General features: G+C 43.3%; 2 protein-coding genes across 4 annotated transcripts in view; one reads left to right on the top strand and one right to left on the bottom strand.

Annotated features, from left to right (window-relative positions):
* Positions 1 to 1,338: 1,338 nt before the first annotated feature.
* On the bottom strand, positions 1,339 to 5,916 carry uchl3 (ubiquitin carboxyl-terminal esterase L3 (ubiquitin thiolesterase)). Of its 2 annotated transcripts, XM_048979198.1 has the most exons (9): positions 5,745 to 5,916; positions 5,612 to 5,623; positions 4,822 to 4,950; positions 4,424 to 4,580; positions 4,166 to 4,251; positions 3,941 to 3,988; positions 3,587 to 3,662; positions 2,377 to 2,435; positions 1,339 to 1,718 (listed from the first exon to the last, which is right to left on the bottom strand). In XM_048979198.1, exons 1-9 carry the CDS (start codon positions 5,784 to 5,786, stop codon positions 1,635 to 1,637), a joined length of 693 nt encoding a protein of 230 aa, XP_048835155.1. In that variant the 5' UTR covers positions 5,787 to 5,916; the 3' UTR covers positions 1,339 to 1,634. The 2 variants fall into 2 exon arrangements, with proteins under 2 accessions (XP_048835155.1, XP_048835154.1); XM_048979197.1 differs by lacking the exons at positions 5,612 to 5,623; positions 5,745 to 5,916 and adding an exon at positions 5,266 to 5,567.
* A 1,360-nt stretch (positions 5,917 to 7,276) lies between these two features.
* The window catches only part of LOC125710031 (TBC1 domain family member 4-like), a 29,652-nt gene continuing 13,353 nt past the window's right edge, over positions 7,277 to 23,575 (top strand). The window contains exons 1-14 of one of the 2 annotated variants that reach the window (XM_048979192.1): positions 7,277 to 8,194; positions 12,338 to 12,898; positions 13,579 to 13,668; positions 13,950 to 14,054; positions 14,397 to 14,529; positions 14,617 to 14,708; positions 15,257 to 15,367; positions 15,833 to 15,952; positions 16,782 to 16,841; positions 19,196 to 19,410; positions 21,236 to 21,381; positions 21,490 to 21,699; positions 22,137 to 22,298; positions 22,465 to 22,623. In XM_048979192.1, the coding sequence (XP_048835149.1) occupies positions 7,790 to 8,194; positions 12,338 to 12,898; positions 13,579 to 13,668; positions 13,950 to 14,054; positions 14,397 to 14,529; positions 14,617 to 14,708; positions 15,257 to 15,367; positions 15,833 to 15,952; positions 16,782 to 16,841; positions 19,196 to 19,410; positions 21,236 to 21,381; positions 21,490 to 21,699; positions 22,137 to 22,298; positions 22,465 to 22,623 (2,569 nt within the window). In that variant the 5' untranslated portion in view covers positions 7,277 to 7,789. Of the gene's footprint in view, positions 8,195 to 12,337; positions 12,899 to 13,578; positions 13,669 to 13,949; positions 14,055 to 14,396; positions 14,530 to 14,616; positions 14,709 to 15,256; positions 15,368 to 15,832; positions 15,953 to 16,781; positions 16,842 to 19,195; positions 19,411 to 21,235; positions 21,382 to 21,483; positions 21,700 to 22,136; positions 22,299 to 22,464; positions 22,624 to 23,575 lie in introns of both variants that reach the window. The other variant, XM_048979191.1, reaches the window with a different exon arrangement.

Genomic DNA, 23,575 nt, shown 5'->3' with positions numbered 1-23,575 from the left:
CTTTTCACTTTTTTTATTTCACCTAATTTATAATATTTTCACAGCGCCACTTAAAGATGGCGCCCCCTCATGCTGCTATACTTTATATATCAAACTTGGAGGCCGAAATAGAAGCGTCATAAATGTCAGTTAGAATATATACATTTCATACATATAATATACTGAACCGTTACTTGTTCCTCTAACACTTAAGGCGGAATAAGACCCACAAATAAAATTACATTCACTTTAAATAAACACATATTATAGAGTAGAACTTCATTTTGTTACACTGGGGATTCTGATGATGGCAAAGATGTTTTTATTTATTAGTTTGTTGGTTTATAATGTAGTATCATTACCAAGTCATTCTTATGAAAGTCTGCTACGAGCGGATTTGCTGACAGAGTACGATACCAGCCTCCTGCTGGGTAAAAGGCAATTTTTAAAAATAATATTTATAATTTCCTTCAGTTGAATGGGTATTCATTTTAATGGTTATTGACTGCAAACTGGGATTTTCCAAAGGTATACTATTTCAAGAGAGAAACAGATTTTTTTTTTTATTATTCTATGATTCGGATACCTAGTTTGCTGGAAGACATCAGGCATTAATCTGTATGGCTGTGCACATTGAGAAATAGTCACATTAAAAAATGCTACAACTTCATGCATAGAGGTAAATGACTTCAGAAAGTACAGATGGTTAATGTTAAAATAAGCCAAGGATGAGTGGCACAGCACGGAAATCACACAGAAAGGAGTCATAACTACTACTTACATTCACAACCATGCCCCGTAGTCTTAATAGTTGCACTGAATACAAGATTCAAAATACTATTTCACAATAGATGAAAATGCGGTTCAGTATCCGTTTGCATATGCACCTTTTGATGGACTGGCGTCCTATTAAGCTCTAGTCTTGCCTACGTTTCTGCCTCAAACTGTCTTTTGGAAGAAGGCAGAAATTAGCATCTATTGGTACTCAGTATTGGTACTCAGTATTGGTACTCAGTATTGGTACTCAGTATTGGTACTCAGTATTGGTACTCAGTATTGGTACTCAGTCCAGAGATCTGGCACTCAGTCACTGCCATGGCCCGAATTGGAGTCATGGTTAGGAAATTCAAAGCATCCCACTTTTTTTCTGGGGGGGGGGGGGTGTTTGCATCACTGCAGGCTAGTACTGTATGCCAGTGTCTGGAAGGTTGCCTGTTCAAATCCCATGGCCAGAAGAGCAATCATCTCACTGCTGGGAAGTTCAGCAAGACCTTGCACCTTCCAGGAGAGCAGCATGGGATACACAGATACCAAACAATTCCTACATACCTGCACTAACACAAATGAAGAATAAAAATATAACCAAGATTAGCTTTATTGTTTTTTTGGTGGGAGAACAACACAATGGCACTCAATTAAGTTAGTGATATAAATTATAGCATACAAATATTTTTCAAAAACTGTATTGTGCACTTATATTCTATTCAGTTCTTTAATCTGAATTTTGCAGAACTTGAGTTTCTTTGTAATCTTCAGTTATTTGAATCACCATTGCAACCCAATTTATATAAAAAGAATTAATTCCTTAAGTGTTCAGCACTTGAGAATGGTCGGCAGTAATACTCTTTCAGCTCAGGAAAGGAGAGTCAGGAGCCTCACGCTTTGGAAAGGGCCACCACAGTGAACCGGAGCTCCTCAGGGTCCCGGGACATGAATTTCTTACAGACCACAGTGGCATCCTGGAACGGAAATGATCATTAAGTCACTTAGCTACTGGCAGGTCATTGTCTGAGGGTAAAGAAAAGAGATAAGGTATGTTTGTTATGAAATATTAAAAGAAAAATCGACTGCAGTTTTAGGGTAGAAAGCTGTCACTCATTACATCACCTATCATGAATTTCCCCTTGGGGTTCTAATAAATCATATCATATCATATCATATCTAATCTAAACACATGAACTGGTTCTGCTGTTGTCATAATGTGTATGGGAAGCTGTATACGCTCCACTACTTACGAACTTTCAGCTTACAAATTTTCAGACATACAAATAGGACTGTAAGTGTAAATTGTGTTCCTTGGGCTCCCGTTTCCTGTCCGCAACATCAAATTTTTTTTCTGCGCCAATTCCGCCCAGTACGACTCCTGGCCGCTACTCCTGCCGCGCAGCAGCGTAGCGTTCGTACTCCTCGCATCCCAGTTTTTTGTACTTGCGCATACCCTTACAATGATGTTGAATGATGACTTATAAACATTTCAAATTACGATCGGCCGTTCGGAACGCATCTCGTTCGTAATTAGAGGAGCGTCTGTAATTAACTTTAAAGACAAAAGTTTAAAAGACATAGACAAAATATCTGTGACTGGAAGGCTGGAGTGTGAGATACGTGCAGTTTTACCTCTAGGAAGTTGTCCTCTGTGGTTTTCCCATGCACAACAGGAAAAGGCTTACGGCCATCTAGGAGAAATAACATGGAAAAACGCTACTTTTGCAGTATTAGAAGAAGAATGACTATCAAAACAGTATGTTGGACAGTATACATTGGCTCATTCCCCGACGTTTACTATTGTTTGTTTACTGTGAAAAACAACTAAACATAACCTTTAAAAAGATTAGAACTAATCAAAGACCAGATTTACTAAGCACAGCGAATGAGTGTGAGGGCGTAATCAATAAATAAATGAATTAAACACCAATGGGAGTGGACAGTTCTGTGGGTCGTCTACTAAAAATAAAAACAAAATTTATAAACAACGGTGCAGTCAGTTAAACAACGGACCCAAATGTACCAAGGGCTGCGTAAAATAAGATGTGCCCCCCTCCCCCCCCACCAGTTACATGACGACACAATCGGCAATAGATTGTCTATCGCATACCTTAATAAATTACATTGTGCGATTCATCGAAATACACCCCACCCCCAAATTATGCACTGAAAGTAAGCCCTTAAAAATGCAAATGCAATATGGTTAGTGGCAAAATAAACTCTCTGTGTCTCCCCACCAATAACTTTTCACTGTGCATGTTTAGTAAATCCCAGCAGTACTACTTTAACGCCAAAAGAGGGGTTACACTGGCACAAACGATTAGCTACTCCGGCCACAAAGCTCGACATTTAGCAAGAGGGATTCAGTCATGCTACCTTCCTGGGACCTGTGGTCCATCAACGTAAAAACATACAAACTATGAATGGGCACAAAACTAAATCATTTGACCGTTTAATCCTCAGTTAGGCTATCAAACACTTTTTGATGTGTCGGTGGAGTCAACTTAATATGATTATGCTTGGTAGCATCAACAAATGAATGAATTGGGAAGCGGGAAAAACAAAATCCCACAATAAGACTGAAGTTTATAACGCCCCTCTGTGGGCGGCAGCACTTCTGTTTTGGGAAAAAAAAAAGGCGTCGAGCCTCAAAGTTCTAAATGCATTTAAAAAAAAAACAAACAGAAAAAAACATCATGGAAATGCAACAATGAATCGTGTATTTTCTGAATGTTGCGTTTAGTTACTGAGACAATGTATCAAGTTCCTACAGAGCTGCATACGGAAAAAAACTACATTTCCAATAGCAACTGGACAGAAAAAAAAATGTAGCTGATCTTACCCAGTTCATAAAGGTGTCCTCCGACATTCACAAACGCAATGAAATGCAAATCCACTTTCTCATCTAAACTTGGAGCCTAAGAATTAATAGCAGAGAAAGAAATCTATACAATGTCCCCTTACATGTACGTACACCAGCTATGAATTTAAAACAATTAGGAACCTGAGTTTATAAATAAATGAAAAACATTTCCAGAATGGGAAGTCCAGTATGACTCAACTATTACTTAATATATAATATAATACCATTAATAGTCAATCAGTTAATCACAGATCTTTCTCATTATTCTTCTCACGATTATCTAATAGTAGAAATTTCCATGGCAACGTAGATATGTAAATCTGCAGCACTCACCTCTGTCTGTCCTTCCTGCGCACTGGACTCGTGCGTTACACGGATACTCTGAAACGATCCAACATGCCATCATCGTGCGACCGCAAAGTCAGAGCTGATATACAACAAGCAAGACATCTGCTGCAGAACTTAAACAGCTGCCCCTATCATTGTGTCTAACTGTGTGTGTAAAAACATCTACCTCACGGCAAACTCACAGCAACATGACCCATAAACAGCACTTACTTCATCTCTTTCAAGGAACGCAGCCTTCTCTTCTGGGCTCATGGGGCCGGACTGGTCAAGAAACTTTTTCAAGGCGGAGTTGGATTCTGCAGAAGAAGAATGTGGCACTTCAAAACCGACAAAAATAAGCAGAGATTCTTAAAACAGCATAGATGGCTATATTGTTCAGGCACGTTTGTAGGCTGAATCACGAATAATACCTTCAGTGTTTAAATTTAACACACTATGATACTGTGCCCCACAAACACTGGCACTTACCAAATTCCAGGACGCCTTGGTTATTTGCCACTGCGTGAATAAGGCCTATTGTTCCACAGGCATTGCCTATCGTTTGCTTCATGAAATAAACCTCCGGACTGACTTCTTGTCCTTGCAGCTTAATTTTGGCCTCCTCCTCCAGTCTGTAAGATTCATACTAGGCAGAAAAGAGGGATTAGATCAATAAATGGGATCTTTTAGAGATGGCGTCCGAATTCAGTGCTTCACCATTACTAGAATAACCAGATTAGAAACAGGTCTGCAGCACAATCCCAGAAACATCGAGGAGATGAGCAAGAGAAACTCCTTCCACGATGAGTTTAACTTTTCTTCCCTCTAAGTAAATAATTTGACCCAGGCAGCCTGATGTGCACGTGACCACGTATAGGCGACTGTACCTTCTCTGTGACAGGGAAGAGAAGCAGGACCGCACACACGGGCCTCGGTACCATGCTGAGGAGCTCGGGTTCGAGACCATACACATCTCCAAACTGCCAGGAGGGCTGCAAACCCAGCTGCCGCAGGAACTTGACACAGAGCACACGGCCATATATCATCAATCCTTACACAGAATTAAGATTTTGTTAACCTAAATATCAAAACCAATGAGCAAGTCAACTAACATAAAGATATGACCAATAGGTGCCCCCCGGAATGGTGCAAAGATCTTAATTCAACTTTACCAACAGAAAAAGTAACATTACTACTATTATCTGAATCGATATTTTAATTACAAATATCGGTCTGAATTATTGCCTTGATTTCTTTTATTACTGTTTCCCTTGCCTTAACTTAAACATCACCACATTCATTACGTAGCAGCTCCACAAAAACACACTTACCATCAGAGATCTCGAAATAAAACGTAACTGCATGCTTGTAACTTTAATCCGGCATGAAAGCATGAGCACACTACGGGAATCTTCCTGTAGGTGACTATTACCATATAAATGGTCTCCGTAAAAACCAAGGCTGCCGTCTCTATACTTCGTATCTGAGCAGAGATGCACGTATTTCTCAGGACGGCGGCCAGTTCGCGAGCAGCTGCACCCAGCGCTCCCCACAAACGGCACCACCCAGGGCACATGCCTCTCGCCACATCGATCGCAACGTAAAAAACGCTCCTTAATGTCTGCAGCATATTCATCAAACGAGCCGAAGTGCGAGCTGAGTTTCAGATTTACTCACTTGGTTCATAACCTGAAAAAAAAGAAAGAAAAAAACACCATTAGCCATTGTTCCCCATAGACCCAGATTTTGATAGCTAGCGAGCTACCTTTACAAAAAAATTTTAAACAAAGCAACATCTTTTAAAACATACATCGGGATTTGCTTCCAGCGGTAACCAGCGTTGTCCCTCCATTTATCCCTTAGTTATAACGGGTATGGTTTAGGCTATCTAGTTAATATATATTATTAAGGGTTCACTTTAGTCGGGCTGCCACTTGACAGATCTCTCACGCTTCCGCCTCTGCACGTTGAGCTCGAAGTTGAAATACTTACGAAGGGGTCGTGTACTTTAGTAAAACAGTATATTATCATTTACACAAAACAAATAAGCACAGATGACAAAAAAATGCGGAATAACCCTAAACAGTATAATATTCTATGTTGTGCACATGCACAGTAAAAACAGCGCCGTGTATTTCTAAAATTTAAAACACAATTCCCCCCCGATGAAATGGACTAAGCCATGTCAGAGGGAGCGGATGAGCGTCCCCGCTGCCGGAGTGAATCAGCATATCCGTCATTAGCAAAAGAAGCGCTAGGTGGCGCGATTGAAACGTCAGTCGACGATATCGAGCTGCTGCACGTTACTAATATACAAGGAGTACAAGGAGAATTTGCATAATCGAAACTATACTCTAATAGTGAGTTTGTGAAGACATGACATTCATCACTACTTGGTGAATAGCTGCATATTGATGAACTGCACTGGATGTCATCTTTCTGTAACAGATGTTTTTTTTTTTTTAATCAAGTATTGCGTTATACCTGCAACCCCAATTGGATAAGCATCACAAATGTATTGTAGCTGTTTGTGGGGATAGTGTATAGTTGCAAACATTTTTCATGAGGCATTTCATTAGTAGTTTTAGTATTTTTTCCAAATAGATGGTAATGCCCTACTTCTGCTTTAAATTCTTCTGATTTACTTCTGATTTATATTTTGACAGGTCTTAATCATAATTTTCTTACTTTATTACTATTTATTGATTTCGTGCACAAAATTGTGCGTCTGTGGGCTGTGCACATCGTAATTTTATTTGCACGATATGTACTATCTTTTCTTTTCTTTCTTGCATTTTCTTTTGCACTACATGTTTGTGTCTGTGCACTTTCCCTGCGATCAATAAAGAATGACATGTCTTATCTTAATCTCCCCAGTGTCGGCAGAAACAAGCTACAGTACCAAGGACAGTCCTCAATCAACACAAGCTTGGGATTTTTATTAACATAAAAGTGTACTATTTCCAATTGGGATGAAAGGTAATGAGACTGGTAACACATCACATTTGTGTAAGTAAATCTGAAATATTGCCCAATGTTTGTGCTTTTCAATCTCTTTGATAAATTTGTTTAAAGATGTGTTGTTCTTATCCATATATTAAACCCGTAAAGGATGAAGGAGTACTGAGAAAAAACATACGTATATATATTAACTTTGTGCGGAGTCCCTTCCTCCCACGAATGCAAGCCGGGTCAGCTTGTCGCCCAAGGCGGACAGCCTCCAGTACCGTATGGCCACACCTCCCCCGGAGCCGGAAGACGGGCACGTCTCTCCAGCGTCCTTCAACCAAACGGAGGCTCCGCCCATCACAAGTGCGCGCCTGGCCCGGTCCTCGTCCATACGGTGGCCAGCCTCCTGTCACGTACGGCCACGCCTCCCCGGGAGTCCGGAGCCGGAGACAGGCGCTGGTCCTATTAGCGTTTTATAACAAAGCGGAGCTCGGAGTGCGAAAGAGTCTAGACCGCAAAGGACATAACTTCAGACGGATTCACTAAAATAAACGCTCTTGCAAACCTAAATATAACGGTCCAGGTATTTATTGGGACAGATGGCTGTAGAATGCAAACGGCGCTTGGGACGGGAATAAATAGTCCATCTATTGGACAGCTTTGGTTTTCCATACGTTTTCAGCAAATGCAGGCAAATGACTTTTATTAGAAAATAACGGGCACATTTTATCTTCTGAAGTTGTTTTGACTGTTTTCTAGCCAAGGGATTCTTTTTGCTTATTTGACAGTCATTTTGTTTTAGAGAATTCAGACGGGGTTTTGTTGTTAACTGGCTGTTTGCACTTGCTGGGAAGGCAACAGACAAATGCCTTAATACGAGCATATGTGCTGGAACCGACCGGAGAGATGGAGCCCGCAAAGAACCAAGAGGTCAAAGGGGATAATCCCCTGAAGACGGACAGGAGGTTCATGCTGTGGTATATGGGATGGTCTTCTATGGACAAACGGACTACGCTGCCTATGCTTCCGTGGCTGGTTGCGGAGATCCGACGGAGAGGCGAGAGAAGCGCCGTGGGTCCGGCTCAGCCCAGGGAAGTAGAGCTGACCGTTGCACCGCCTTTCATACGATGCGTCCCGGCCAGATCCAGCAACATTTCCGTGTTTATCTTCGAGCATAAAGCGCAGTTTATATCAAGGTTCATTCACAACAGCCAAGACCACACGTACTTCGCCTACCTTATTCGGAGCCAACCCGACGACCCCGAGTCAGAGATGGCATGCCATGTTTTTAAGGCGTGCCATCCCAGCCAGGCAAGTACTAATAGCTGCATACATGCCGCCAACCAGGTGTATTCATAAACTTTATAAGGTGCGGCGTTTCTAATAAGTATATAAACAGCGTCCTTAATGTTGAAATATGATACCTGTAACCTGGAAGAACACACCTTAGGAGTCCCGTGTGGTTTTAGGAGTTCAGTATGACCTTACTGTGAGGTTCATAACACAGTGAAAGATATCGCAAAACATTTCTGCACCACCATCTATAACCGATCATTTGTAGATAGTTTGAAATCACAAAAAAAAATTACAAAAAAACACTGAACTGACGCGGAGCTGATGGATTTGACTAGAGAGATTGTGAGGGGTTTGGTCTGCTTCACAAAATGATGCATGTAGACTAGGCTGGAAGGGAAATTGAGAAAGTGAAAGATTTGCAGTAGCATTTGATGGCCATCTGTCCAGATGCTTTAAACTCATTTGGGAATTTCTGTGTGAACTGGCTGTATTAATTTATACAGTAGTTATGCTACATATATACTGTTCCCACATCCCCTACTGCACACACATCCCCTATTGCATTTATATAAATAAATGCAAAAAAAAAAAACTAGATTGTCTACAGTGCAGTGATGAACGTTTCAGTGTCTTGACAAACAAATCTGTATGATTACATTTAGAACTGTAGTTCCCTTTGTAAATTGTTTCATTAATACGTAATTACTTTGTTTAATGTTTTAGAAGTCTCTTACCGACAGTGTATAACCTTATCTGTCCAGTTCTTGAATGCATGTCTTTGTTGATTTTAACCAAGGTCGAGTTACAGGAGAATACTGTGCTTAGGTAATAATCCAAAACGCCACCCAAAGACAGGGCAGTCCGTTCATAGCACACATACCCTACTGGTTCTGTTCGTACTTCCTTCATAAAACACCTTTATGCAACATTTCTGGAAAAGCTGGTTTAGGACCGAGTTTCCATCTTGCTGTCCTTTGAGATAAGCACTAACAAGTGTGACTTGACACTTAATTTATTAAGTTAAAGATTTGCCCCTTATTCCTGCTGTGTTGCATGTATCTGTTTTTTCCCTCTTCATTCACGGTATAGTTTTACGGTTCCTTATTAATTACATATTTATTGTACTGTTACTTTTTGCCTCATCGCTTTCCACTAATTCTTGCTTTGGCCGTCCACCTTGCATTTCACTGCAGGTTATATTTGGACTCGGTACCTTGCATGTGACAAATAAAAATTTGAATCCCTGGCGAAGCGTTGGGTGTGGGGTCCCTGGAGGGAGGATGGGGGTCAGGGTCTAACTGAGATGTAACTCTTATGCTGAAGATGGGATTCAAACCCGAGACCTGATCACTGGCACTGACCTAACCTACATACCCCCCAAGGGCCATCTCATGTAGCTTAATCTTTTCCACCCGTTTAATGAAACGAATGGATATTGCCATTATTAAATGTATAGAATAACCAATCACAGCCCATTGCATCTAATTTATGTAATCTGAAGGTTGAAAGAATGGCTCTTGTGTATTTAGAAGTTGGAAACTGAATATGCAGATTTCCCCTGCTTTTGAAAAGATGCCACAAAAGTCAGACATTGGGATTAAATTCACTTTTACTTTTATATCGTTGCCTAGATCAGGCCTTTTAAAATTCGGTAATGCTTTTTTTTTTACCCTGTTTACTGTATTTCCTTTCACTTTCTCTGAACGACCCTTTTCTCCATTGTTCGTTATACAGTAGCTGTTCCTGTCGTGAGACAGAAATTTATAGCATCTGTTGCTTAGCTCTGGGGTGGTTGAGGCAGAAATGAGGAGGTCATGGGCAGTTGAGCACATGTCCCAATGTGGTGTCACACACTAGTGATAGCGCTCATTACTTGGTGACTTGCACAGCACGTACAATACTTATGATGTTCTGAAAGCAGTTACACCGTATGACACGTAGCTCTGTAATTAATGTACAGTTATACCTCTGGAAAGCAGACAAGAATATTCAGGAATATATCATCCACTTACTTAATTGGCAGCATTTGTTATATTTATGTGACAGCTCAAGTTACCGGTACATAAACATGTTTGTTTTCAAATGTACCGACTAAATTTCTTTGCCATGATGGTGTCTGTACATTTTAGTTCACGATCTGAGTTCTGTAATTTGCTGTCTATAGTGTCATACATGGTGGCTGTATAATATATTTCTGCTTTGACATCCTTTTCTTAACCAATTACACTATGCAGGAACAAATATAAGAGGATTTAGGAGATGGGGATGAGTGATTTCCTCTGCTAAAGTAAAAGTAAGATGAATGGTGTTATAGTGGTATTCAAATGTTCTGCTTATTCCCTTCTGGTTGTTAAACTGGAGTCGTTGGTTGGAGCCTAAGGGAAATGCATGATTGATGGTTGTGAGCTGCGGGCCTGCATGATGTCGGGACACTGGTGTCCCATCACCGCCGCGCTCGCCACACGACCTCGATAAGCTCTTTAACGTCGCGGCGTGCTGGTCTGCTGGGCCTCTGGAACCTTCCAGTTGTAACCTGGCTTTCCCAGCTCCATCCACTTGGTTAATCATTATTTTTTGCTGTGTCTTCAGGCAGGTGGAAAATTTCTGAGTTGCTTTGTGTGCAGGGTCACATGTTGAAATGCGAGGTGTTTTTTTTTTTTTTCTTCATAGCAATCATATGATGCTATGAAAGGGCCGTCTATGAAAACGACCCTGAGTCAAGGAAGGTCAGCAGTTGTATTGCTGCACTGCAAATACTGGAGCAGTTGGCCAGGTGATTCCATTATTGAGCTCTCTTACTCATGGCATATATGTTGACTTTGGTAACCGAAGTCTGCTGTAGATTTATAGCCACTGTATAGACTGACTCATAATTTTCTTTCAGTATTGCGCTGTGTGCTTTATTTTTCCCCAGAAAATCTTGTATGGAAGATTTTCTATACATGAAGATGAAATTTCAGATTTGTATTTGAAGTGCCTGAAGTATTTTATATCAAAAGCAAAATATACCTACGTGCAATATAAGTTCAAAATAGGTTCTTCCAAAATTTATTTTCTCATGTGTGCACTGAAGTAGATTTTGAAGTTGAAACAGAGATTAACAGTCTTTTGATGGTTTTCCAGTTTCTTCGTGTACTTTACCGACTGAGCATGTGAAAATGGATGTTTGGGACCCTGCTGATACTGATGTTAATGGTGACATACGTTGCTAAGAAATTAGAAAATTACAGTGAGCTGTGTCAGGTGTCCTGATATTGATGTTAAGCTGCTCTTAGGTCATTTGAGGAGTCAGGGTTGAAGTCGGCATGTTTTTTTTTGCCTAAAATCCCCTTTTGCTTACATCAGAACATCAGAACACTTGCACATCTCACCCAAGAGTTTTGAGTCAGGATAGAAGGTAGTGCAGTGGAAACACGCCGGTACGGTAGATGGTTTCAGTTACTGCAAGGCTAACACTTCTGTTTGTTGTGAGAAGAAAGTGATGAGGTGTCAGTCTTTTCCGATTCGCCGCACTTATAGAACGATCTCTGATTGTACGGATATGCACGACTCGAGCCTTCTGCGTTTTAGAGCACACAGAGTGAAAGGAGACCAGTCCAACTTTGTGTGCTGTCAGTTTCTTAATATTGTCATGTTGCATTGTACTCTAGGATTACCACCTGATCCATGTCAGGGAGGACACTGAGCTAGGAGGGGATTTGTAAACTACCATTTCTATCAAAAAGACCTGGATTTTGCATTTAGTTCTTGCTAAGTGCTGATTGGTCAGTCTCCTATAATCATGCATGTATCACTCATGTTAATGTGAAACAGCTGGATGAGTCTTTCAATCAAGGAAACAAACCAATCAAAGCACAATAATAACTGAACTGTTTAGCCAATCATATGAACCTTTCAGTTTTTTAAAGTCGATTGTAAAACCTGAAGTAGTTCAAAGTGTTCTTCTTGACATGGATTTAAGTGGCAACTCTTCTGGTGTGAAAATGTCCCCTGTATTGGATTCTCGCTGAATACCCAGCAGCCATATAAGGGTCACTCTGCGTCACACCTTTTACAAGGCCATGGATCACGAGATGGGCTAGTGTTTGCCAATGTATGTGTGACTATTTTCTTCCCCCAGATGGCTTTCAGTCTTGTTCGTGTTACTCTTTCCACCAGGTTCCAGAGGTCATCAGCAGTATCAGGCAGGTGTCCAAGGCTGCACTTAAGGAGGACGCCAAGGCCAAGTGGAATGGCGAGGAAGCCTTCTACAACTCTCAGAAGTTCGAAGTGCTGTATCGCGGCAAGGTGACGGTGCCCCACAAGAAGGTGCCCTCCACCCTAATCGACGACTGCATCCATAAGTTCCAGCACAAGGTGGAGCAAAAGGATGTCTGCCGAACGAAGAGCCAGTGTGATTCTGTGGATTCCTGTGTCCAGTTCGTTGTGGGAAGTGATGGGGATGGTAGTGGGGAGGAGGACACAACAGACGACAGGCCGGCTGAGGAGGGCATGACGGGGGAGAAGGACCTTTATGGAAGCCCTAACCTGGGTGGTCTTCAAGAAGCCTGCATTCTAGAAGACCCGGGGCCAGGTGCACATAAGCAGTTCCGTGTTAGATGTAATAGTCTGAAGCCCAAGAAGGGGGCGGCAGAGTCTCCTATACGCAGGAGGCATGGCAGCGCCCCTAGTCAGGTGCAGCCGTCTGACGCAGAGAAGAACTGCACCATGCTCTTCCAGGTACTGCTGCGTTCATCAGGCACCTCCTACAACTGTGTACAGTCAAAGTTTACAAATCTCTGTTGCTAAGGCTGCTTGCTTTTCTAACAGTCATTTATAGGTAATCGTACTGGAAACAATTTCCTTAAGGTAGACGTGCAAATGTGTTAAATCGCCCGGTAGATGTTGTACCTTTTTTTCCGCCAGGAAATGCAATTTTGTGCTGTTACACAATCCAGACATTGTTATTCCCGCAGCATGTTTGTCACTGACACACACTCTTGAAGCATCGTCCGCGTAAATTTATCCTGTCGCTTGACGAGCATTTCATCAGCATGAAAGGACTGTTATTTGTGCATGCAAATGTGGAGATGGAACTGTAGCTGGAGAGCTTTGGCCAAATGTTTTCCTTATTTGTAAATGTGACGTTTTTTTTTAAAGGCAGCTGCTGTGGCTGATGTGCTTTGCAGTGCGGCATGAGCACTGCTCAGTAAGGAAATGTTTGGATTGGCAGCATTTCCTGCCTTTTATTTACTTTAGAAGTCAGTTACCATTTTTCTTTTCCCTTTTCCCTATCGGTCTTGACCTTGATTATGTGTACATTTTGGCCGAAGGAGACTCTGACTCACGCGATTATTGTGGGATGCCTTGCTGTCTGTTCTACCCGATCACTGTCTTTCTCAACCACCTTCCCCTCATAGGTTGGACGCTTTGAAGTGAATCTCATTAGCCCTGACAGCAAGACTGTAGTGCTTGAAAGGAATTTCAAAGAAATTTCTTGCTGTTCACAGGTTTGTGTACAATGTTTTTTTTACTTCTCTCCAATGACATCTGACATGCCCTTGGTTTTTCCGCTGACGTGTCCGACTGCTCTTGGAAACCCTCTTGGAAAATTGACGTGTTATTTTAAGGAGTTACAGAAAACATGGTTCACAGTACTGGGTTATCTTCTCAAAAATATCCCTTAACGTGCAAATATTTTGCACTAATTATGATGGTGTGATTTACATCTGCCTTTTTTGTCCTAATTTGTTTTTAATTTTATTTATTTTTTTGATGGATGGATGGATAGGGAATTAAACAAACGGATCACTTTGGGTTTGTCTGCCGTGACCCTGGGGAGCCTGGTCCCAGTCAGTACGTGTGCTATGTGTTCCAGTGTGCCAGTGAATCTCTGGTGAGTGGCTTCCTCTGTTTGCCTTGTTGCAGTGTTTCCCAATCCGGTCCTCGGTGACCCAGTGCCAGTCCACATTTCCGCTCCCTCCGACTTCCCTGCCTGACAGTCCACATTTTTGCTCCCTCTCAGCTCCTAATAAGCAAACACAAGGACTGGATTAGAGAACGGTGCTCTATTGTAACAAGAACCTCCTTCTAATACTTGGACTTTTGTTACCGTAGATGAATCAAAATATCATCGTAAATACAAAGGAATTATGAGACCAGCATAACCTCCCACAGATTTTAGTTTCGACATGAATGTGTACTTTAGACTGTGGTTTTCCTGAATGTTTGTCCGCAGGTGAGCGAAGTGATGCTGACTCTGAAGCAGGCCTTTTGCACGGCTGCCACCCTACGAAGCACCAAGACGCCGGTGAAGCTGTGTGAGGCCTGCCCCATGCACGGCCTGCACAAGCTCTGCGAGAGAATCGAAGGTGCAGGGCACCTTTTGGCACCACCTACTAGCTGGTGATACGTCATAGGGAGGCACCCTCCTCACTGGCCTTTCTGTGTCCCCAAAGGTCTTTACCCCCCCAGGGCCAAACTGGCCATTCAGAGACACCTCTCCCAGCTGACTGATAAGGAACAGTCTGATATCTTCGAAAGTGTTCAGGTCAGGTGATCTCCATTCATACTGACTTGGTGGCTCTGGTAGTGGTTCACTAAAATGGAGGAACTGGACCTGGGGCACAGGGACTGGGAGAATGGGGAGGTCGTGTTCCCCCCAGTATTTCATTAGAATTCATCCTTTCTTGTGGGAGTTTTGCTTGGACAAAAAAATGACTGGTATGGGATGATAGCCAATCAGATTGCAGAGGAGGTGGGTCTAAGCAACCATAGGAGGCGGGACCAAGATATCTGATTGGTCCCACCTCCCCTGGTTGCTTGGACCCACCTCCTCTACAATCCCACTGGCTCCGAAAGATAAGTAATCATTTTTTCATTCTGCCCTCAGAACATTTTTGTGTAGGTGAAACTCCCATAAGCATAAACAGATCTTTGTATATAAATTATTAAGTTGTGTTGCGTCCTCCAATAGCAAACTCTCTCCTATGCCGTTAGACAGGGCATTACTAGGATGTAACTTTTTAATAGCTGTTTTAAGAGCAGTTGTTATTAATTAGCATTGCTGCATGTTTTCTTCCATATTTGTCCATGCAGAAGATGAAGCCTGCCGCTGACCAAGAAGAGAATGAGCTGTTGATTATCCACCTGAGGCAGCTGTGTGAAGCTAAGCAGAAGGTTCACTTGCATATTGGAGAGGCTCCCCAGGTAATCTTCACATGTGGCCTCACTGATTTGCGATGTCTCAGGGCGATGTCAGAGCATTCAAAACAAGGCTGTGCTCAATGACCCAATAGCGCGTTTACCTCCAGAATGAGGACGTCATGGGTGATTCGCTTACAAATCCAAAAAAATGCTGAATGCAAAACAAGTGACTGATAGCTGAAGGGCCACTTTCAGAACACTTCTATCTGTGTGGTTTAATATACATGTAAACCTTTTATTTAAAGCAGTGTATCCCAATGCGGTCCTCAGGGACCCACAGACAGTCCATGTTTTTGCTTCCAGGAGGTGGGAGGAAGCAAAAATATGGACTGTCTGATAGGTGGGAGCAAAAACATGGGCATAGTGGGAGCAAAAACATGGGCTGTTGAACTGTTGGTCCCCGAGGACCGGATTGGGAAACACTGGTCTAAAGCACTGGATCTGGCGTGTTGTGTTGCCCTCTAACAGGATGGCCCAAACGGCAGTGTGTCAGACACTGCTGTGTCTGGTGCTCGCTTCACACTGGACGCACTGAAGACCAAGGCCCGCAGCTCCCTGACCAGCTCCCTGGAGAATATCCTCTCAAGGGTATGTCACTTCTGCCATTTTGGCAGATAAATATTACTTTCTGGTATTCTCCAGTGTTATGAAAATCCCACAGTTTCTCTACACTGCTGGATGTCATTTGACTGGTGTTTCTCCTTAGTGTTGCAATGGCTGACACTGATAGTGTCTTATAATTGCCTTATTATAATGAAATATTTATTTAAACTACATCCTTAAGTGCATGTGTGAGTGAATGGGCCCTGCGATGGGCTGGCCCCCCATCCTTGGTTGTTCCCTGCCTCGTGCCCATTGCTTCCGGGATAGGCTCCGGACCCCCCGCGACCCAGTAGGATAAGCGGTTTGGAAAATGGATGGATACATCCTTAAGCCAATATGTTGCCCCATTGATGTTATCCATCCATCCATTTTCCAAACCGCTTATGGGGGGGCCAGCCCATTGCAGGGCCCATTCACACACCAGTCACTCACACATGCACACCTATGGGCAATTTAGCAACTCCAATTAGCCTCAGCATGTTTTTGGACTGTGGGGGGAAACCGGAGTACCCGGAGGGAACTCCACGACGACATGGGGAGAACATGCAAACTCCACACACATGTGACCCAGGCAAGGATTCGAACCTGGATCCCAGAGGTGTGAGGCAACAGTGCTAACCACTGCACCACCATGCCCCCCATTGATGTTATATGTAAGAGTAAATCGAAATCACAGTGTAGAACCATACTTGAATATGTTTTAGTGATTTTTTTTTTTGATTGTACTGTACATTTACATTAAGGTCATTTGGCATTGATTTAATGCATAGACACTTATTTGGTAACATGGTGAATGGTAATGTGTTCTCCTCAGGGAGCAAGTCGAGTGCGAGGACGCCTGGGAAGCTTGGGGAACATCGGTAGCTTCGATCACGTGAGCATCTCTCCCGTTCTGTGCCTTGTTCCTCAGTTTGAGATCCCAAACATACGGCTGTACCTCTTCCGGTGCCACTTTACACTAAGGCTACCCATATAAAGCGCTTATGAATGGTTTATAATCTGGTTATTTATTAGGTTGTAACACTTTGTGAATTATTAATAGACGATTTTAAACAAGTTATAACAGTTTTCTTTTTATTAATGTGTTACTACCATTTGTGGCAAAAGGGAGCCTCATTGTAAAGTGGTTCCCCTTTTCCACCTATGGCTGAGCTGATCCTGGTTTCTGAGAGGTATCTGGCTGGGTACTGCTGTCTGAGATCTTCTTGCATACAGTGTTTTCCTTTTACTGCGACTTGACGGCTGTGGAGACTGTTCCCACCAAGCCTGTCAGTCCGGTATGAATACAGCCCTGGCATTTGCAGTGACTCTGCAGTGCTGTTCACCTTTATCAGTGTACGGAATGTGCTTTGGGTGGGAGGTGGGAGAACAGGCTGTCTCTGGTGTTCATTCACGCATTCTACAGCAAACAATACACAGTAACTATGTTTACAGTTGACGTAAATACAGGAATATACATATTATTTACAGCATTTAAAGATTAATGTGGCGCTGTACAGTGCACGCCGGTTCCTAATCAACCACATGACTGTGATGTCACATTGTCAGCCAGCTGTGGGCGAGATCATCACTCATACAACATCGATAACGTTTGAAGTGTGCGGCTACTTTTACACACAACCCCGTTTCCAAAGAAGTCGGGATGCTGTGTAAAATGTAAATGAAACAGAATGCAATGATTTACAAATCGTATAAACCCATATTTGATTGAAAATAGAATAATGACGACATATAAAATGAGAATCGGACAACCTTTCACTTCCAGCACTTCAGTCTCCTCAGTTCCCCAACGTTTACAGAGTGTTGTTAAGAGAAGCTGTGGTACAGAGTTGCCCCTGTTGCAAATTTTTTTTGAATCATGTTGCAGGCATCACATTCAAATTCAGCATGTATTTGTCATAAAAAACAATAACATTTCTCAGTTTCAACATTTCATATGTTGTCTTGGTTCTAATTTTTAACTAAATATGGACTTATATGATTAGGAAATCATTGCAGTCTGTTTTTTATTTACATTTTACACAGCATCCCAGCTCTTTTGGAAATGGGGTTGTATTAAGGGTGTAACACACACACACACACACACACACACACGGTATATGCAGTGTATAAAAATGCATGCTTTTAGTCTAATCCATGTTGTAACTAGTAGACATGCTGTTCTGACTGCAGCAGGAAGCAGCCTGTTTAGGCAGACAGGAAGCCCAGCTCTTGGCTTGCTGAAAGCAGACCTTTCCTCTCCACAGTCCAGTAAACAGGCTTGAGTCCCACTGGAATTGCCGTCTATGGCACGTACCTGCAGCCTGCCTGCCGCATGCCGTGTCACGGTATTGTTTGTTCGGATAGCTAGATCGAAACTCTAGGCAGAGTTAATGTGTGGCTCATTCATGGTTGGGTGGATTCAGTTGAGTGTAACACTCAGTCTTTCGTTTTTGGATGCGCAGAAGTTTAGCCGTATGTACGTCTAGGAAAAGGCGGCTTTATGTTTAGAATCAGTTGAAAGAGTTGTATTTATGTAACTACACCCAGCTTTTGTTTCGCACTGAGCCATAATAGGATCTGTTTAAACTCTGAGTCCAGGGAGAATAGTATCATTGTTAAATTATTTTGGCTTATACTGATTTTTCTGTTTTCTTTTCCCCGAAACGCAAGTGAAGTTTCAGGAAAACCTTGAATTGACAATGTGCTTCCAAAGCAGGAAGAACAGCAAGCCGCCCACTTCCACTATTGGACACAAAGATTCTGATTGATCAGTTTTAGAAAATACTTCAAGGCTCATTGTACTGAGAACTGACACTGGAAAATAAAGCCGAGCTCTTAGTTCTTAAAATCTAACGCCCATATAAAATCAAGTCACAGAATCTTAACTGTCACACCTGTGTGGTACATGGGTCAACAGTGAGATGAAATCGGCTTCTCTTAGTTGTAGTGCAAATAATAAATATGTATGTAAGACATACAACGTGACATTAAGATGTAAGATACAAAATAAGATGAACGTGTATGAAAAGATGACAGAACATTGGAAATTTTGGTCAAGATTGTGTCACTGGGTGTATCTACATTGATATTGATGTAGTCAGTAAGTGTGGTATATTAATTTATGGTATATTAATTTGTGGTATATTAATTTGTGTGTGGGGTTACTTATGTGTTGCCTGCCTTGCTTGTATGCACCATTCTGTAGCGGATTTGAGGTGACAGTAGTCAGTATTTCCTTCCTCTCAGATGGAAATCTCAGGCAATTCCCCTCCTGGAACGCCCTGTCCAACCTCTCCATCTAATTTTGAGGAAGACACAGATGACCCACAGTTCCGACAGCGTTCTCAGACCCTCGGGCACCTGCCCGGCAAAAAAAGGATTTCCTTCAGCGAGGGCCAGCCTCACGTCAAGGCACCGCTCCGCAGACAACAATCTGTGGCCCCTGAGCTTCTCCGCTGCAGGTCAGTAGCAGAACCTGCTAACACAGATGGTCCTGCCGGCCCTGACATGCGCTTCCTGTTATCTCTGTACCTCCTGCCATTGACGTCCTGGTGATTTTCCATGTGACCTGACTGTTCAGAGACGGCCTCGGTAAACATCTGCAGCTAGGAGGACCATATTGGCCAAATTATATACTCTGTTTCGTTCTAAACGTTCTAAGCGAGTTAGGGAAGGAAATATTGATCTGGACTTGGACTCTCTGGACCTGAAATACCTACCTCTGTACCTTATACCAGTGTTCTTTTACTGGGCGCTGTGGTGCCCCTGGTTAACATCAGGATGTATGGGACGTGATATGGGGCCCGTCCTCAGTCAGAAAAATACTCAACAGGCGTCATAAGAGGGGTGTGTTATGCTCTTTGATGTTATTAGCTCTGTAGACCGTTTTCCTGTTCTCTCTCTCTTCCTCCTGAACGTACCTTTCTCCACACTCAAAACACACCAACCAGCAGCTTCCTCTGACTGTTGTATTTTGTTGCTTGGTGCTATATGATAAACAAGAAGCACTGACAGTTTACTTCCAGCCCCAGATTATTGTTTGGTTTCACTAGGAAACTTGAGTAGTACCTGTAAAATAAATTCTGGATATGAAGCATTTTGTTTTGAAATTTTTCCATTACTGCTAATTCATAGTTTTTCTAACTGGTGCCTAGCAGATGTGCATAAAGATTGTATCAGTTTGCGTCTCAGCCAGGAGTGCTGGATATTAATGGCACACAGACCCTGGGGTGTGTTTGCTCTCAGGCCACACAGTGGATGGTACCAGCAGCAGTGGTGGAACGGGCAAGCAGAATAAATAGGGGTATCTCTTAGGTGATGTACCTCCATCTCTGGGCCTGGATCACTCGGGGGTAATGAAGGAGAGGAATGATGAGCCAGATGTGCTATGGCTGGCACCTGGGAGGAGCTATGGGTGGCACCTGGCGTTGAAGAGCTGAGGCTCATGATGCAAAGACCTTCTTGCTCAGACATGCTTCTTATCCATACAAATACAAATTATTCTGTTAAATGGGGAAAAAACACTGATATCTGATCTGAAGGTGAGTTCTAGTCCTGGCTTTAATCTGCTGGTGTATTTTTTTCAGTCATATAAGCCTGCAGACTGCTTTCTTTACTATAGGGATCTGTTCTTTATGGACTGGTGCGTAAATCGCACTCACATCACCCAGTCATAGACCAGCTTTTTATCCTTAAGTGACATGCTTCTGCAAGGCCTATCTGTGTCACTAAAATGAGGTTTTATATGAGGGTGAGTGATTGACCCAGGATAATGTATGTAATTACGACTTGGGTCCAGCAGGGGGCTCTTTATGCCATCCATCCATCCATCCATTTTCTAAACCGCTTATCCTACTGGGTCGCGGGGGGTCCGGAGCCTATCCCGGAAGCAATGGGCATGAGGCAAGGAACAACCCAGGATGGGGGGCCGGCCTATCGCAGGGCACATTCACACACCAGTCATTCACACATGCACACCTACGGGCAATTTAGCAACTTTAATTAGCCTCGGCATGTTTTTGGACTGTGGGGGGAAACCGGAGTACCCGGAGGAAACCCCACGACGACATGGAGAGAACATACAAACTCCACACACATGTGACCCAGGCGGAGACTCGAACCCGGGTCCCAGAGGTGTGAGGCAACAGTGCTAATCACCAGATGCTTTTATTCAGATCGGTGTAGATATTTTGAGAAAGCACGGTCAGGGTGTTCCTGGAGCAGTTGGGGGTTGCGAGCTTTGCTGACTGCTCGGCCGCTTCTCTCCCCGGATGCTGTGTGGTACAGTAACACTGAGGGACAGAGGAAGACCTCTGTGGGGTGCAGCAGTGACTCCTCCAATGCTGATATTGCCCCGGTAACCCTGCGGAAGGTCTCCTGGCGCCAGAAGATCTTCCTCCAGGTGGCCTCACCGACGAACAAGCCTTCAATAGGTCTGCATCTCCCATCGCATGATTGATGAACCCAACAGTACATGTGGAACCTTCTCCAGCACCCAGCACTGATTTAATCTCTCTCCCGGGGGGGTGGGTAAGGTGCAGACGGCCTGGCTGACAGGGAGCTTCTGCCTCTGTCTCCTCATGCCACACCTCAGGACCACGACTCCTACGGCCGCCAGCTGCCCTTTGACCTTGGGCTCTCTGCGGGAGGAGCGCAGCACTCCACATCCAAGTATCGGCTCTTGTGGAGATGGGCCATCCATCAGCAGGTCCTGCTGCTCCACATGGAGAAGGAGGACAAGCATCTGGAAGGTCAGCTCACCCCTCCTGTTACATTCTTTCTAACAATGATTTCAGACATCAGACATGTTTGTTCAACCTTTCCTTCAACTATCTGTAAAGACGAAAGCGTCTCGGTCAGATTTTGATGTTAAATGTGTTCGAGTTTCAATTCGTCACTGGATGAAATGCTTTTTGTACTGGGTACCATATTCATTTAAATGGGAACTCTAGATATTGTATGTCACCACTCATATTAATTCAGGTAAAGTAAATATTGTCCAGTGACCAGGTTTTGACTTCCTTGGTTTGCTGTCTCTCTTTTGCCTTTCCACTGTGGTGGGGCATGAACAGCGTGTATCTAAATTGAAGGTCCACAATTTGAATAAATGCATGGATGAGTTTAGTATAACTGGTTGTACTGCATTGTACCATCTAGTCTTGCTATACAGTGTCCCTGTGTTTGGTAGCCAGCAGAGATGAGCTGCAAGTTCAGAATATGAAGCTCAGCTACGAGGAAGTTGGCCATTGTCCCGAGGACTTACTGACCCTGTGGGAAACTAAACTGGCCGCTCCCTGTTTAGCCAAGGTCCGGTGGAGCAGGGAGGAAATCCAAAGTACAGTCAGCCATGGTGAGTGGTCCCTAAAGGCTCGGATGCCGGAGTGAGGCTCCGCACCTCCAGTGGCGCTGCCTCCCTCACCGCTGTGACTCAGGGATTCCCTTCCCAGCCTCAGTTGGGCGCCGTATGCATTTGCATGGTCCGCGTTCCCATCGCTTGTCTCCCTGCCGGCTGCTAGGTGTCCCCAAAACCCGACGGGGGGAGGTGTGGTGGCTTCTGTCCCAGCAGCACCGACTGGCTCACTGGCTCCCCTCCCGGCAGCAGCCCCCAGACACCTCGTACCAGGACCTGCTGAAGCAGCTGACTGTCCAGCAGCACGCCATACTGGTAGACCTGGGTAAGGCGCAGTCTTTCTGGAGCAGATGCTTCTTGAGGTGCTTCCGATGATCTGAGCTCCTTTTAGACATGCACTGCCACCCTGTCCTTTTTCTGGACATTATCCGGGGGGGGGGGGGGGGGGGGCTGTATGTCTGAAAGCGAATGTCAGACATTAGACAGATTTTACCCTGTGAGCACCCTAGTACGAAGTCCGGGTAATTTCCGATCGATCCCCATGCATGAATGGAGTGGGGGGAAATTCTGGAATAATCACCGTGAGTTAGTGGGCATGTTGCTGATCACTCAATTGGCGAGACAACAGAAAAATGCACAATCTGAGGGCAAAGAAGAAGGATCATTTGCTCGAAGACCTCGGCGAACATGGCTGATGGAGAGACAACAAGAGTACAGAGCTTCTCTGCTTGTGTGTCACATTTGTCAAAGGGCAACTCTGAAGAATTTCTGCACCTGGTTCCCTGGACGATGTCAGGCTGGCAGGCAGAGTTATTTTAATTTCTTTGCTTTTAAATAATCAGAACAAAGAATATTTGGGAAGTACCCTTTAATATTGCTAAATGAATTAATGTTATTAACATTAGTTATGGGGACAAGACCACCTATACTGAGTCTGATTCAAGACCAAGAACTTGAAGGATAGAGTTTGAGTCATGAAAGAGACTTTGAGGGGGTCAAGACCAAAACTGGAAAAATCAAGTCTGTGGTTTTAATCGTACTTATTTACTATCATCATCATCATCACCGCTAATATTTAAAAGCAAAACTATTATTTAAACATGGAATTCCTTTGATTACAGACATTAATATTTAATCACAAATAGCAACTCTAACCATCTGATCAAGTGTTCATGTGGCCCTCTTAGGGTGCGAGATGTGTACAACTTGAGTACTACAACAGTAATTAGCGAACCGCTGACTTTTCTTCATAAAAATGGTTGTTCGTTGATGTAATT

This window comes from Brienomyrus brachyistius, chromosome 16 (genome assembly GCF_023856365.1).
Source record: "Brienomyrus brachyistius isolate T26 chromosome 16, BBRACH_0.4, whole genome shotgun sequence".
Taxonomy (NCBI): Eukaryota; Metazoa; Chordata; class Actinopteri; order Osteoglossiformes; family Mormyridae; genus Brienomyrus; species Brienomyrus brachyistius.
Note: the sequence above shows the minus strand (reverse complement) of the source record. Positions and strands in the feature narration are given on the sequence as shown.